Source organism: Balaenoptera acutorostrata, chromosome 15 (genome assembly GCF_949987535.1).
Source record: "Balaenoptera acutorostrata chromosome 15, mBalAcu1.1, whole genome shotgun sequence".
In the NCBI taxonomy this organism is placed as follows: Eukaryota; Metazoa; Chordata; class Mammalia; order Artiodactyla; family Balaenopteridae; genus Balaenoptera; species Balaenoptera acutorostrata.
The window spans coordinates 36,000,033-36,016,723 of NC_080078.1; the positions used below are offsets into that span (position 1 = coordinate 36,000,033).

The 16,691-nt window shown below is 43.7% G+C and overlaps 1 protein-coding gene across 1 annotated transcript in view; it reads right to left on the minus strand.

Annotated features, from left to right (window-relative positions):
* The window catches only part of C15H16orf96 (chromosome 15 C16orf96 homolog), a 58,219-nt gene extending 44,721 nt beyond the window's left edge, over positions 1 to 13,498 (minus strand). Inside the window, exon 1 of the mRNA XM_057529690.1 lies at positions 13,079 to 13,498. Within this exon, the coding sequence (XP_057385673.1) occupies positions 13,079 to 13,498 (420 nt within the window). The remainder of the gene's footprint in view (positions 1 to 13,078) is intronic.
* Positions 13,499 to 16,691: the final 3,193 nt, after the last annotated feature.

Here is a 16,691-nt window from a genome sequence, read left to right on the forward strand (position 1 = left end):
TCATCTTCAAGAAATTCATGGAAAAGACTCTGACAAGTACAGGTTTCTGGTAACTGACTGTACTGCTGAACTGAATGAATAAGCATTTTCAGAACTCTAATGAAAAACTGATGAACTCATAAAAGTGCTAACAAAAGATCAAGATGAAAAAAAAAAAATTAATTACATGGGACTGAGTGAACTGATGAGGATGAGTATAATTTTTGTGACTTTCTGTCTGAATTAAAAAAAAAAATCCCACAAGGACTCAGAGGCAAAGAATATACAAATCAATTTTCACTGCAAAGTAAAGGAGCTGTTACAGTGGAGGATTACTGGACTGAATGTCAATATTATGACATAGTATGAGCGTGTTTCATGTTTGGTAATTGCAATCATTGTTGCTTTTGTTGTGGTCATCCATGTACAATGCTTGGTGTCAGTCTATTTATCTCTTGTAAAAATAAAATACAGTGTGTGTGTGTGGAAAAAAATAAAAAATAAAAAATAAAAAATAAAAAAAATAAAAAAAAAAAACCCAGCAGATTACACGTTCTTCTCAAGTGTGCACGGAACATTCTCCAGGATAGATCACATCTTGGGTCACAAATCAAGCCTCAGTAAATTTAAGAAAATCGAAATCATATCAAGTATCTTTTCTGACCACAACGCTATGAGATTAGAAATCAATTACACGGAAAAAAACGTAAAAAACACAAACACATGGAGGCCAAACAATACGTTACTAAATAACCAAGAGATCACTGAAGAAATCAAACAGGAAATCAAAATATACCTAGAGACAAATGACAATGAACACACGACGACCCAAAACCTATGGGATGCAGCAAAAGCAGTTCTAAGAGGGAAGTTTATAGCTATACAACCCTACCTCAAGAAACAAGAAAAATCTCAAATAAACAATCTAACCTTACACCTAAAGGAACTAGAGAAAGAAGAACAAACAAAACCCAAAGTTAGCAGAAGGAAAGAAATCATAAAGATCAGAGCGGAAATAAATGAAATAGAAACAAAGAAAACAATAGCAAAGATCAATAAAACTAAAAGCTGGTTCTTTGAGAAGATAAACAAAATTGATAAGCCATTAGCCAGACTCATCAAGAAAAAGAGGGAGAGGACTCAAATCAATAAAATCAGAAATGAAAAAGGAGAAGTTACAACAGACACCGCAGAAATACAAAACATCCTAAGAGACTACTACAAGCAACTCTATGCCAATAAAATGGACAACCTGGAAGAAATGGACAAATGCTTAGAAAGGTATAACCTTCCAAGACTGAACCAGGAAGAAACAGAAAATATGAACAGACCAATCACAAGTAATGAAATTGAAACTGTGATTTAAAAATCTTCCAACAAAGAAAAGTCCAGGACCAGATGGCTTCACAGGTGAATTCTATCAAACATTTAGAGAAGAGCTAACACCCATCCTTCTCAAACTCTTCCAAAAAATTGCAGAGGAAGGAACACTCCCATACTCATTCTATGAGGCCACCATCACCCTGATACCAAAACCAGACAAAGACACTACAAAAAAAGAAAATTACAGACCAATATCACTCATGAATATAGATGCAAAAATCCTCAACAAAATACTAGCAAACAGAATCCAACAACACATTAAAAGGATCATACACCACGATCAAGTGGGATTTATCCCAGGGATGCAAGGATTCTTCAATATACGCAAATCAATCAATGTGATATACCATATTAACAAATTGAAGAATAAAAACCATATGATCATCTCAATAGACACAGAAAAAGCTTTTGACAAAATTCAACACCCATTTATGATAAAAACTCTCCAGAAAGTGGGCATAGAGGGAACCTACCTCAACATAATAAAGGCCATATATGACAAACCCACAGCAAACATCATTCTCAATGGTGAAAAACTGAAAGCATTTCCTCTAAGATCAGGAACGAGACAAGGATGTCCACTCTCACCACTATTATTCAACACAGTTCTGGAAGTCCTAGCCACGGCAATCAGAGAAGAAAAAGAAATAAAAGGAATACAAACTGGAAAAGAAGAAGTAAAACTGTCACTGTTTGCAGATGACATGATACTATACATAGAGAATCCTAAAAATGCCACCAGAAAACTACTAGAGCTAATCAATGAATTTGGTAAAGTTGCAGGATACAAAATTAATGCACAGAAATCTCTTGCATTCCTACACACCAATGATGAAAAATCTGAAAGAGAAATTATGGAAACACTCCCATTTACCATTGCAACAAAAAGAATAAAATACCTAGGAATAAACCTACCTAGGGAGACAAAAGACCTGTATGCAGAAAACTATAAGACACTGATGAAAGAAATTAAAGATGATATCAACAAATGGAGAGATATACCATGTTCTTGGATTGGAAGAATCAACATTGTGAAAATGACTCTACTACCCAAAGCAATCTAGAGTCAATGATTCAATGCAATCCCTATCAAATTACCAATGGCATTTTTTACGGAACTGGAACAAATCATCTTAAAATCTGTATGGAGACACAAAAGACCCCGAATAGCCAAAGCAGTCTTGAGGGAAAAAAAACGGAGCTGGAGGAATCAGACTCCCTGACTTCAGACTATACTACAAAGCTACAGTAATCAAGACAATATGGTACTGGTACAAAAACAGAAACATAGATCAATGGAACAAGATAGAAAGCCCAGAGATAAACCCACGCACCTATGGTCAACTAATCTATGACAAAGGAGGCAAAGATATACAATCGAGAAAAGACAGTCTCTTCAATAAGTGGTGCTGGGAAAACTGGACAGCTACATGTAAAAGAATGAAATTAGAATACTCCCTAACACCATACACAAAAATAAACTCAAAATGGATTAGAGACCTAAATATAAGACTGGACACTATAAAACTCTTAGAGGAAAACATAGGAAGAACACTCTTTGACATAAATCACAGCAAGATCTTTTTTGATCCACCTCCTAGAGTAATGGAAATAAAAACAAAAATAAACAAGTGGGACCTAATGAAACTTCAAAGCTTTTGCACAGCAAAGGAAACCATAAACAAGACAAAAAGACAACCCTCAGAATGGGAGAAAATATTTGCAAATGAATCAACGGACAAAGGATTAATCTCCAAAATATATAAACAGCTCATTCAGCTCAATATCAAAGAAACAAACACCCCAATCCAAAAATGGGCAGAAGACCTAAATAGACATTTCTCCAAAGAAGACATACAGACGGCCACGAAGCACATGAAAAGATGCTCAACATCACTAATTATTAGAGAAATGCAAATCAAAACTACAATGAGGTATCACCTCACTCCTGTTAGAATGGGCATCATCAGAAAATCTACAAACAACAAATGCTGGAGAGGGTGTGGAGAAAAGGGAACCCTCTTGCACTGTTGGTGGGAATGTAAATTGATACAGCCACTATGGAGAACAATATGGAGGTTCCTTAAAAAACTAAAAATAGAATTACCATATGACCCAGGAATCCCACTACTGGGCATATACCCAGAGAAAACCATAATTCAAAAAGACACATGCACCCGAATGTTCAGTGCAGCACTATTTACAATAGCCAGGTCATGGAAGCAACCTAAATGCCCATCAACAGACGAATGGATAAAGAAGTTGTGGTACATATATACAATGGAATATTACTCAGCCATAAAAAGGAACGAAATTGAGTCATTTGTTGAGACGTGGATGGATCTAGAGACTGTCATACAGAGTGAAGTAAGTCAGAAAGAGAAAAACAAATATCGTATATTAATGCATGTATGTGGAACCTAGAAAAATGGTACAGATGAGCCAGTTTGCAGGGCAGAAGTTGAGACACAGATGTAGAGAATGGACATATGGACACCAAGGGGGGAAAACTGCGGTGAGGTGGGGATGGTGGGGTGCTGAATTGGGCGATTGGGATTGACATGTATACACTGATGTGTATAAAACTGATGCCTAATAAGAACCTGCAGTATAAAAAAACAAACAAAACAACTAATACTAAACTTTCATTGGGTTATTTGTATGGAAATATGTTAATATAAATGTTTCAGACATTACATGAAATTTCTAAAAATCTTATATTTGTATTTGTATGGAAATATGTATGGAAATATGTTAATATAAATGTTTCAGACATTACATGAAATTTCTAAAAATCTTATATTTGTATTTGTATGGAAATATGTATGGAAATATGTTAATATAAATGTTTCAGACATTACAGGAAACTTCTAAAAATCTTACATGTTCTGGTATAAGGTTATAAGTAATAATCCTAGTTATTACTTTAAAATGTATATCTCAGAAATAACTAATTTTCTTGTCAACTGCATTATTATGAACTTTCATCAAATCTTTAACCATGGTCATTTTTAAGTCTTCTGTCATTTACAGACAGTTCTGGGTGTACTCTGATGATTTTGCAAATATGTTCCTATAAAAGGGTTTCATCTTCAAGAAATTCATGGAAAAGACTCTGACAAGTACAGGTTTCTGGTAACTGACTGTACTGCTGAACTGAATGAATAAGCATTTTCAGAACTCTAATGAAAAACTGATGAACTCATAAAAGTGCTAACAAAAGATCAAGATGAAAAAAAAAAAATTAATTACATGGGACTGAGTGAACTGATGAGGATGAGTATAATTTTTGTGACTTTCTGTCTGAATTAAAAAAAAAAATCCCACAAGGACTCAGAGGCAAAGAATATACAAATCAATTTTCACTGCAAAGTAAAGGAGCTGTTACAGTGGAGGATTACTGGACTGAATGTCAATATTATGACATAGTATGAGCGTGTTTCATGTTTGGTAATTGCAATCATTGTTGCTTTTGTTGTGGTCATCCATGTACAATGCTTGGTGTCAGTCTATTTATCTCTTGTAAAAATAAAATACAGTGTGTGTGTGTGGAAAAAAATAAAAAATAAAAAATAAAAAATAAAAAAAATAAAAAAAAAAAACCCAGCAGATTACACGTTCTTCTCAAGTGTGCACGGAACATTCTCCAGGATAGATCACATCTTGGGTCACAAATCAAGCCTCAGTAAATTTAAGAAAATCGAAATCATATCAAGTATCTTTTCTGACCACAACGCTATGAGATTAGAAATCAATTACACGGAAAAAAACGTAAAAAACACAAACACATGGAGGCCAAACAATACGTTACTAAATAACCAAGAGATCACTGAAGAAATCAAACAGGAAATCAAAATATACCTAGAGACAAATGACAATGAACACACGACGACCCAAAACCTATGGGATGCAGCAAAAGCAGTTCTAAGAGGGAAGTTTATAGCTATACAACCCTACCTCAAGAAACAAGAAAAATCTCAAATAAACAATCTAACCTTACACCTAAAGGAACTAGAGAAAGAAGAACAAACAAAACCCAAAGTTAGCAGAAGGAAAGAAATCATAAAGATCAGAGCGGAAATAAATGAAATAGAAACAAAGAAAACAATAGCAAAGATCAATAAAACTAAAAGCTGGTTCTTTGAGAAGATAAACAAAATTGATAAGCCATTAGCCAGACTCATCAAGAAAAAGAGGGAGAGGACTCAAATCAATAAAATCAGAAATGAAAAAGGAGAAGTTACAACAGACACCGCAGAAATACAAAACATCCTAAGAGACTACTACAAGCAACTCTATGCCAATAAAATGGACAACCTGGAAGAAATGGACAAATGCTTAGAAAGGTATAACCTTCCAAGACTGAACCAGGAAGAAACAGAAAATATGAACAGACCAATCACAAGTAATGAAATTGAAACTGTGATTTAAAAATCTTCCAACAAAGAAAAGTCCAGGACCAGATGGCTTCACAGGTGAATTCTATCAAACATTTAGAGAAGAGCTAACACCCATCCTTCTCAAACTCTTCCAAAAAATTGCAGAGGAAGGAACACTCCCATACTCATTCTATGAGGCCACCATCACCCTGATACCAAAACCAGACAAAGACACTACAAAAAAAGAAAATTACAGACCAATATCACTCATGAATATAGATGCAAAAATCCTCAACAAAATACTAGCAAACAGAATCCAACAACACATTAAAAGGATCATACACCACGATCAAGTGGGATTTATCCCAGGGATGCAAGGATTCTTCAATATACGCAAATCAATCAATGTGATATACCATATTAACAAATTGAAGAATAAAAACCATATGATCATCTCAATAGACACAGAAAAAGCTTTTGACAAAATTCAACACCCATTTATGATAAAAACTCTCCAGAAAGTGGGCATAGAGGGAACCTACCTCAACATAATAAAGGCCATATATGACAAACCCACAGCAAACATCATTCTCAATGGTGAAAAACTGAAAGCATTTCCTCTAAGATCAGGAACGAGACAAGGATGTCCACTCTCACCACTATTATTCAACACAGTTCTGGAAGTCCTAGCCACGGCAATCAGAGAAGAAAAAGAAATAAAAGGAATACAAACTGGAAAAGAAGAAGTAAAACTGTCACTGTTTGCAGATGACATGATACTATACATAGAGAATCCTAAAAATGCCACCAGAAAACTACTAGAGCTAATCAATGAATTTGGTAAAGTTGCAGGATACAAAATTAATGCACAGAAATCTCTTGCATTCCTACACACCAATGATGAAAAATCTGAAAGAGAAATTATGGAAACACTCCCATTTACCATTGCAACAAAAAGAATAAAATACCTAGGAATAAACCTACCTAGGGAGACAAAAGACCTGTATGCAGAAAACTATAAGACACTGATGAAAGAAATTAAAGATGATATCAACAAATGGAGAGATATACCATGTTCTTGGATTGGAAGAATCAACATTGTGAAAATGACTCTACTACCCAAAGCAATCTAGAGTCAATGATTCAATGCAATCCCTATCAAATTACCAATGGCATTTTTTACGGAACTGGAACAAATCATCTTAAAATCTGTATGGAGACACAAAAGACCCCGAATAGCCAAAGCAGTCTTGAGGGAAAAAAAACGGAGCTGGAGGAATCAGACTCCCTGACTTCAGACTATACTACAAAGCTACAGTAATCAAGACAATATGGTACTGGTACAAAAACAGAAACATAGATCAATGGAACAAGATAGAAAGCCCAGAGATAAACCCACGCACCTATGGTCAACTAATCTATGACAAAGGAGGCAAAGATATACAATCGAGAAAAGACAGTCTCTTCAATAAGTGGTGCTGGGAAAACTGGACAGCTACATGTAAAAGAATGAAATTAGAATACTCCCTAACACCATACACAAAAATAAACTCAAAATGGATTCGAGACCTAAATGTAAGACCGGACACTATAAAACTCTTAGAGGAAAACATAGGAAGAACACTCTGACATCAATCACAGCAAGATCTTTTTTGATCCACCTCCTAGAGTAATGGAAATAAAAACAAAAATAAACAAATGGGACCTAATGAAACTTCAAAGCTTTTGCACAGCAAAGGAAACCATAAACAAGATGCAAAGACAACCCTCAGAATGGGAGAAAATATTTGCAAATGAATCAACGGACAAAGGATTAATCTCCAAAATACATAAACAGCTCATTCAGCTCAATATTAAAGAAACAAACACCCCAATCCAAAAATGGGCAGAAGACCTAAATAGACATTTCTCCAAAGAAGACATACAGACGGCCACAAAGCACATGAAAAGATGCTCAACATCACTAATTATTAGAGAAATGCAAATCAAAACTACAGTGAGGTATCACCTCACACCAGTTAGAATGGGCATCATCAGAAAATCTACAAACAGCAAATGCTGGAGAGGGTGTGGAGAAAAGGGAACCCTCTTGCACTGTTGGTGGGAATGTAAATTGATACAGCCACTATGGAGAACAATATGGAGGTTCCTTAAAAAACTAAAAATAGAATTACCATATGACCCAGCAATCCCACTACTGGGCATACACCTAGAGAAAACCGTAATTCAAAAAGACACATGCACCCGAATGTTCATTGCAGCCAGGTCATGGAAGCAACCTAAATGCCCATCGACAGACGAATGGATAAAGAAGTTGTGGTACATATATACAATGGAATATTACTCAGCCATAAAAAGGAATGAAATTGAGTCATTTGTTGAGACGTGGATGGATCTAGAGACTGTCATACAGAGTGAAGTAAGTCAGAAAGAGAAAAACAAATATCGTATATTAACGCATGTATGTGGAACCTAGAAAAATGGTACAGATGAACCGGGTTGCAGGGCAGAAGTTGAGACACAGATGTAGAGAACAAACGTATGGACACCAAGGTGGGAAAACTGCGGTGGGGTGGGGATGGGGGTGTGCTGAATTGGGCGATTGGGATTGACATGTATAAAGTGATGTGTATAAAATTGATGACTGATTAAAAAAAAAATTACAGAATAGAGACACACACACAAAAAAAGTGGTTAAGAGAATAAATTCTAAGGGTTCCCATCGCAAGAAAAAAAAAAAAAAAAAAGAATTATCCGGCCCCAAATGTCAGTCATGCCAAGGGTTAGAAACTGCAATCTAAGCCTGCTTAGTGAGGACCTGCTGCCCCGCCCGAGCCCCCAAATCCAGCGGTGTGCTGACCAAGAGCACCACCCCTTGTGCTGCACTTGTGGGTCCTCCCAAACCTTCTCTCCAGAAGCCCCCTTGGTGCCTGCCCTAGTTTCCAGGGCACCATTCACCCCATCTGGGGTAGCTGCTGGGGCTGGGAGGCTTGTCTTTCCCCATGAAGGGTGGCATTTGGTCTGCCAGCCTGGCTGACGTGGGCCGGACTAGGGGGGACGGTGAGAGTGGGTTGTAGACTCTTAGCTAAGCAGCTTGCACTGCCCTAGAACCAGCTACCATGGCAACCCCGACAATGGGTCACCGTGGTAACCCCGGCAACCTCAGCCAGTCTGGGACTCGGCAACATTCTCAGTGGTGGGGACATTCCTAGGTGCACAAACAGTCCTCTGAGGGCAGCATGACCAGTTCCGAACCTGTCCACCAGCCCCCTGTGTGAGCTGGCTGGGCCACTCTGGGTACTCGTGCATTCTAGAAGACTTCATCCATCAAGGCAGGCCGGGGGCAGGCTGCTCTGGAGGGGCTGGCACCTCGGACATTGTGTCCACCTCTCCAGCTTTGAGGCCCCTGTAACCTGCCCTCAGCCACCTCTGCAGCCTTCTGTGTCTCTAGTAACACTTCTTGTCTTAAAGTCTATCCTGTCTGATGTTAGTACAGTAACTCCAGCTCTCTTCTGGCTACTGCTTGTGTGGAATATCTTTTTCTATCCTTTTACTTCCAACCTATTTGTCTTTGAATCAAAGTGTGTCTCTTGGAGACAGCATATAGTTAGATGATCTCTGCTTTCTGTGCGTGTGGTAAAACACACATAACAATACTAAAGTGAACAATTCGGTGGCAGTTGGTACATTCACAGGTTTGTGCAGCCGTCACCACTATCTAGTTCCAGAACATTTTCATCGCCCCAGAAAAAAACCCATACCCACCAGCACTCAACTCCCAGCCCCTGGCAACTGACATTTTCTGTTGCTACGGACTTGCCTATTCTGGGTGTTGTCTATGAACAGAATCATGCAGTGTGGTTCTCTGTGCCCGGCTGCTTCCACTGAGCACGAAGATTTATGGCTCACACCGTGTCGCTTTGCCTCTCACCCGCATCAGCCCATCTTGGCCAGAACGGACGTCCAGCTCTGTGCTAAGCAGTTCCCATGCTTTATCTTGTTTGGTTTTAATTGTTGTAACAATCCTGGGAGGAGGAGGCCGTGGCCATCCCTCACCCCTTCCGGGGGGTAAGTGGCATCTCAGCACCCACACTCCTATGCCTTCCAACTACCCACTCGGCCCAAGTTGGCACTGGCTCCCCATTTTCTTTTTTTTTTATTTATTTATTTATTTATTTATTTTTTTATTTATTTTTTTTTTTAATTTTTTTTTTTTTTTTATAGCTACTTTATTTATTTATTTATTTTTGGCTGTGTTGGGTCTTCGGTTCGTACGAGGGCTTTCTCTGGTTACGGCAAGTGGGGGCCACTCTTCATCGCGGTGCGGGGACCGCTCTTCATTGCGGTGCGCGGGCCTTTCACTATCGCGGCCCCTCCCGTTGCGGGGCACAGGCTCCAGACGCGCAGGCTCAGTAGTTGTGGCTCACGGGCCCAGCTGCTCCGTGGCATTTGGGATCTTCCCAGACCAGGGCTCGAACCCGTGCCCCCTGCATTAGCAGGCAGATTCTCAACCACTGCGCCACCAGGGAAGCCCCCCATTTTCTAACTCTGTGACCCCGAGTGGGTTACTTAACCTCTCTGCGCCTCCATTTCCTCATCTGTAAGCGTGGGGTAATGACAGCACCTGCCTCTTAGAGTCGTTGAGAAGATTAAAGGAGTGAACAGATGGAGCACCCAGCTCACCTGGCATGCAGTGAGCGCTTGGTCTCAAGATCATTCCCCGGGGAGGAGCCAGTGGAGGAGCGAGGGTGAAGGGGACAGTGAGGAGGAGAGGCACAAGGCCCAGGAAAGTCAGGCTGGTGGACTCTGCCCGGTGCATCTCGCGGCCTATAGAGTCTCCGAGTTCTAGGAAGGGATCTTGCATTGTCTGTTTCTGTCACCTCTACAAACACCTGCACCAGGGGATCCCACCTTTTCCAGCCCCCAGGTTGGACGTAAAGCCTGGCGGCCCTTGTGTATTGATAGCTTTGGGGTGTCTGCCAGTCCAGGCAGTGGGAACGGGCCCCCAGGAGCTCTAATTCTTAGGCACGACCCTGCCTGCTTGGCCAGGAGTGGACACCTGACCCCAGGTGTGCCATCTCGTTCTCTTACCCAAAAATTATAACCAGAAGACCCGGAGACTGGCAGCTGGAAGCTGAGACAAGTTAAGGCCTGTTTTTAAGATGCAGGAGATCTACGAACGCTTCCTCCCTTTGAGGCCTGCCCACCCACTTCTTCCTTGGTGCCAATGAGAAACCCCAGCGTCCTTCAAATAATACACTGCTTTTGTTTAAAAGGAGTCTCAACTCAGGAATTTCCTCGTGGTCCAGTGGTTAAGACTTGGTGCTTTCACTGCAGGGAGCCCGGGTTCAATCCCTGGTTTGGGAACTACGATCCTGCAAGGTGCACGGCGAGGCCAAAAAAAAAGAGTCTCAAGCCAAATGCCCAGCAACAGGTGAATGCTTAAACCCAATGTGGTCTGTCCCTACAATAGAATACTATTCAGCCATAAAAGGGAGTGAAGCACAGACACAGGCTACAATGTGGATGAACCTGGGAAACATGATGCTCAGTGAGAGAAGCCAGACACAAAAAGCCATATATTGTATGATTCTATTTATATGAAATGCCCAGAATTGGTAAATCTTTAGAGCCAGAAAGCAGATTAGCATTGTTGGGGTGGAGGGAAGAGGAGTGGGGAGTGATGAGGACACAGGGTTTCCTTTTGGAGCCATGGAAATGGTTTAGAAGGGGACAGAGGTGGTGCTTGCACTACATTATCAATGTACCAAATGCCACCCAGCTGTTCACTTTATGTTATGTGACTTGCACCTCAATTTAAAAAAGAGGAGTGTTAACCTAAGACATCCTGGAATGACTCCTCCGGGTGATGGATGTTCCCTGTTGCCCCCGTACATCCATCCTCTGCGCCTACTCAGTGCCCTCAGAGGCTGACCCACAGGCACTGTGCTCTCCACACCCCTGGCGCTCTGACTTCTGGCCCTCTTGTTTGGCCAATGGGAGGAAGGAAGGAGAGAGAGGCTGGGGTATTTATTCTTCAAAATCCAACTCTTCCCCAAGGCTACAGCTCCTGATGGATAACTGTGTGCTGGGTGGGGAGGCAGGGGAGCAAGAGGTCCAAGGTGGGTCCTGAATCACAAGGCCTCAGCTCATCCCTGTTCCACGGTCACTGGCTGCTGCACCCACAGCAAATCAATGACGTTTCTTTTCTTTTTCTTTTTTTAAATTGGAGTATAGTTGCTTTACAATGTTGTATTAGTTTCTGCTGTACAATGAAGTAAATCAGCTATGTGTATACATATATCCCCTCCCTCTTGGACCTCCCTCCCCCCCCCATCCCACCCATCTAGGTCATCACAGAGCACTGAGCTGAGCTCCCTGTGCTATACAGCAGGTTCCCACTAGCTATCTATTTTACACATGGTAGTGTACTTATGTCAATCCTGATCTCCCAGTTTGTCCCACCCTCCCCTTCCCCCCCATGTCCACATGTCCGTTCTCTACATCTGCATCTCTATTCCTGCCCTGCAAATAAGTTCGTCTGCACCATTTTTCTGGATTCCACATATATGTGTTAATATATGATATTTGTTTTTCTCTTACTTCACTCTGTATGGCAGAGTCTAGGTCCATCCACATCTCTACAAATGACCCAATTTCGTTCCTTTTTATGGATGAGTAATATTCCACCGTATGTATGTACAACATTATCTTTATCCATTCACCTGTCGATGGACATTTAGGTTGCTTCCACGTCCTGGCTATTGTAAATAGTGCTGCAATGAACATTGGTGTGCATGTGCCTTTTTGAATTATGGTTTTCTCAGGGTATATGCCCAGTAGTGGGATTGCTGGGTCATATGGTAGTTCTATTTTCTGAGTGCCAGTTTCCCCACATACAGGTCCTCAATTATCTTTTTTTCAGTGAGGCGAGATTCACATAACATACCACTTGAAAGTGTACAGTTCAGTGGCATTTACTGCTTTCACAGTGTTGTGCTCTATTTAGTTCTAAAACCTCATCACCACCCCAAAAGGAAGCCCTGTAACCACTAAGCAGTCCTTCCCCATTTCCTCTCCCTCCAGCCCCTGGCACCCACCCGTCTGCGTTCTGTCTCTACGAATGTGCCCACTCTGGACATTTCACACAGTGTATGGCCTTCTTTCCTCTACACTGATGAAGGATGGAAACCTGGAGCTTCGGTTCTGCCTGAGTCCAAAGCCGAATTCCTCTCCTGGTTAAGGGCAGGGCCCCTCATCAGGGGCACCAGGTAGCAGTGAACAGCCTGGCAAGAGAGCCAAGGGGGCAGGCAGCTCCTGGAGTCCAGGTGGCTTACCTTGGCCATGGCTTCCTCGTTGCCCTCCACTATCTTCCGGAGCTTTATCAGGTTCCACAAGTCCTGGGCGGGCTGGCCAGTGCCCTGGCTGCCTTCCAGCAGCTGGGAGGTGGAGGGCAGTTCCTGCAGCACAGCCAGCTGGCTCTCCATCTTGTCCACGCGGCTCACCAGGTGGTCGAAGACGTTGCCGAGCCTCTTCATGGGGTTAAGGATGGGCTGGGAGTCTCCTTCCCGGGGCATGAACATGGCTGGCGAGGTGTGGAGGAAGTCCTCGTCCCCCGAGAGGACCTTCTCGAGGTCAGCCATGTGGATGTGCTCCAGGATACCCTGGAGCAGGAGGTGCAGGGCCTTGAAGTTCACCACCCCGCACTGTGGGATGGCGATGTTGACCAGCTCCGAGAACGTGAGCGAGAAGCTCATTCTGCCGGGGCTGGGGGCCGGCCGGGCTGGCCTTCTGGGCGTCCAGGGGGACAAACGGTGGCTTTCAGTGGACCCGCAAGGTCCTCAGGGGCCCAGGGAGCCTGCAAGTCACAGTGGTCAGGGAGAGAATGGCCTCTGTCCCGGCCAGAGCTCAGATGAGTTTCTGGTTGCTAGGACACCAGAGAACATGGGCAAGCTTCTGAGAGCCTGGGGTGGGCAGAGTAGCTGCTCAGTTAATTGTTGAGGAATGTTCCAACAGACCAATGGGCTGCCTTTTAATTCAAGCCCTTCAGTTTTGTAAGACCGATGACCCCTTCCAAGAAGCATGCAGGGGGTGTGATGGAGAGGCAGCTCACTCCTCGGAAGCCTCCAGAATCAGGACAGAAGACAAAGTTCTCAGAGTCAGGAAACCCCAGCTTCCCATAATGGAAGCCCAACGAACCGGGCGAATGTAAATTCGCTAGCGGATCCCGAAGCCCTGAATTTCTCCTTGTCTAACCAACGTGAATTCGTATTGGAACAGACACTTCTTGCAGCATCGGTGTAAATACCACATAAATACCACGGGTCAAGTACACAGCTCATGACTGGCCTCCAAAAAAAAGTCAATGGGGTCTCTAGGGAAAGGTGAGCCCGACTCTGGGGTGGTTTTCAGGGCCTGCGTTTGGCAATCGAGGTCTCTGTCTTCAGGATCTGGTACCACAACCAACAGCCAGTTTTGTTTCTGACATCTGCCTGTGTTGTGGTGGCTGATGTCTGCCGTCCAGAGCCTTAAGTGCAGCGACTGCCTCATGAGAGGGCTAGACAGCTCACATGCACCAAAGTGGGAGGTCTAACCACACACAGTCCAGCTAAAAACCTCCTGACCCACATGCTTTGGCAAGGGCAAAGTTCTGGGTATTGAGATGAGCGGCCTGAGGGCTGACCTCGTCTGCCCTCGGCTAGAAGGGGCACGGGAGAGGAGACAGGCAGCGTGGACGGGAAACTGGCCCAGCCTGGGGGGCCTTGGTCCACTCCAGTGAAGGTAACTTCCCAGAAGCCCCAACCAACAGGGCCGCTCTGCCTGTGATGGGCTCAAGACCAAACAAGGCCGGTAACAGTCATGTCTGAACTCAGACAAGAACAGAACGTCGTCCAAACTACAAATATGACCATGTGGCCCCTGTCCTGGCTGAGCCGAGTGACTGCTGCTTCTCGACCAGCTAGACCGTTAGCTTTGCTTCGTTCCTCCAGCCTTCGAGATCAGACTGGTTAAAATACCATAGAACTACCCCTGCTTACTGACAGCACCAACCCGGAACACTCCCCCCATCGCCTGACAAGGGCCAAATCCCAGAACAAGTCCTTCTACCTTAACCCTCTTGTCAGATGTCCCTGGGATCCCCACTGTGTTGTTAGACTAAAATTTCCTTTTTCTTTTTCTTTCGGCGCACCGTGTGGCTTACGGGATCTCAGTTCCCCGACCAGGGACTAAACCCAGGCCATGGCAGTGAAAGCGCCGAATCCTAACCACTAGACCACCAGGGAACTCCCCATAGACTAAAATTTCAAGTGCTGCCTTGACATCTTTGGGTCTCACAGGCCCCCTTGGTTTCCCCTGCTCTTGTCAGAGGTGCCCCCCACCCAGCAGGGAAGGCTCCCCACCCTGCTAGTTCCCCCACCAGCCAGACCAGCCACACTCCACCCCATCCTCATCCTGAGGGGCTTCAGTTCCCTGCCAGCCTGTGAAATTATTCAAGCAAGCCCATCATATCCTCCTGTGGGAACCAGGGGAGACCCCCACCCCCCATTACTACAAAGACTGCACCCACAGCCCTTGCTGGTTCCCTCTGCTTCCTAACTCCAAAAACTCTGTCTTCTGTCCTGATTCTAGAGGCTTCCACCAGGTGGCCCTTGGTGTCCTCTTCCCCCAGCTGTGAGTATATGTGTGGATCTCACCTGTCCAGTGCCAGGTGTGGTACTATTGAGGGTGGGGTCCCTTCCCACCAAGGGGTGAGTGGGAGGTGATCAGAACAGGCACGCTGTGTGTTCTCCCTTATGGCAACAAGTCCATGAGGCCAACTTTGCTCAACTACAGCTGGGTTCCTGGTGGTCTCGGCTGGAAGGACAAGACCTTAGAGAAAACCTTCAGTGGTTGGAGCTTTTTGGACTTTCGACCGGCAGACTAGGGACTGTGGCGCTGTATTATTATGGAACCAGAAGCAAGACCTGCCCATGTGGGTGAGGGAAGGTAAGTGGGGGTGAGGAAAACAGGCTGCTTAGTGTAGCAGCAAGGGTGGAGGGGAGAGCATGGGGCCAGACCACACGCCCCACAGGCCTTACAAAGAAATGTGAGAGACAGAATCTGAAGCAATTCTCAGTCACTGGGGGCCAGGCTGGGTAAGCTGGTGTAATGACAAAGTGGCTCTTTGTCATTTTTGGGGGCATGTCTGGCATATGAAACCGTTCCTGTGTCTGGGGAAGTCTCCACGGTAGGAGTCCTGGTGGGCAGTGGAGTGTTACTAGGCCCCAGCTTACTCTGAGGCTAGGACACCAGCATTTAGGGAAACATCACGGTCAGTCCTGGCAGCTCCTGCCATCTCAAAGAAACTCACCTCACAGAGCCCAATCTGGTCTCAGGCCTTCAAGATTAGGGCTGCAAGCTCACCACAGAGATGCTGATATACTTCCCAGAACCCGGCACTGGACCTGGCACTGATTCTTCATTCTCTCCTTCAACCAATATTTATTGAGCACCTACTGTGGAGGAGACCTCAGTGAGGCCTGAGGAGGTCTCTGATCTCACAGAGCGTACAGGTTAGTGGGGGAGACGGACACTTACTCTATTTTACTTTTTATTATTTATTTATTTATTTAAATAAATTTATTTTTGGCTGCGTTGGGTCTTCCTTACTGTGCGTGGGCTTTCTCTAGTTGCAGCGAGCTGGGGCTACTCTTTGTTGCAGTGCGTGGGCTTCTCATTGCTGTGGCTTCTCTTGTTGCAGAGCACAGGCTCCAGTAGTTGTGGCTCATGGGCTCTAGAGCGCAGGCTCAGTAGTTGTGGCGCACGGGCTTAGTTGCTCTGCGGCATGTGGGATCTTCCTGGACCAGGGCTTGAACCCATGTCCCCTGCATAGGCAGGCGGATTCTTAACCACTGCGCCACCAGGGAAGCCCCGGACACTTATTTTACAACAAAGAAATAACTTCAGGTA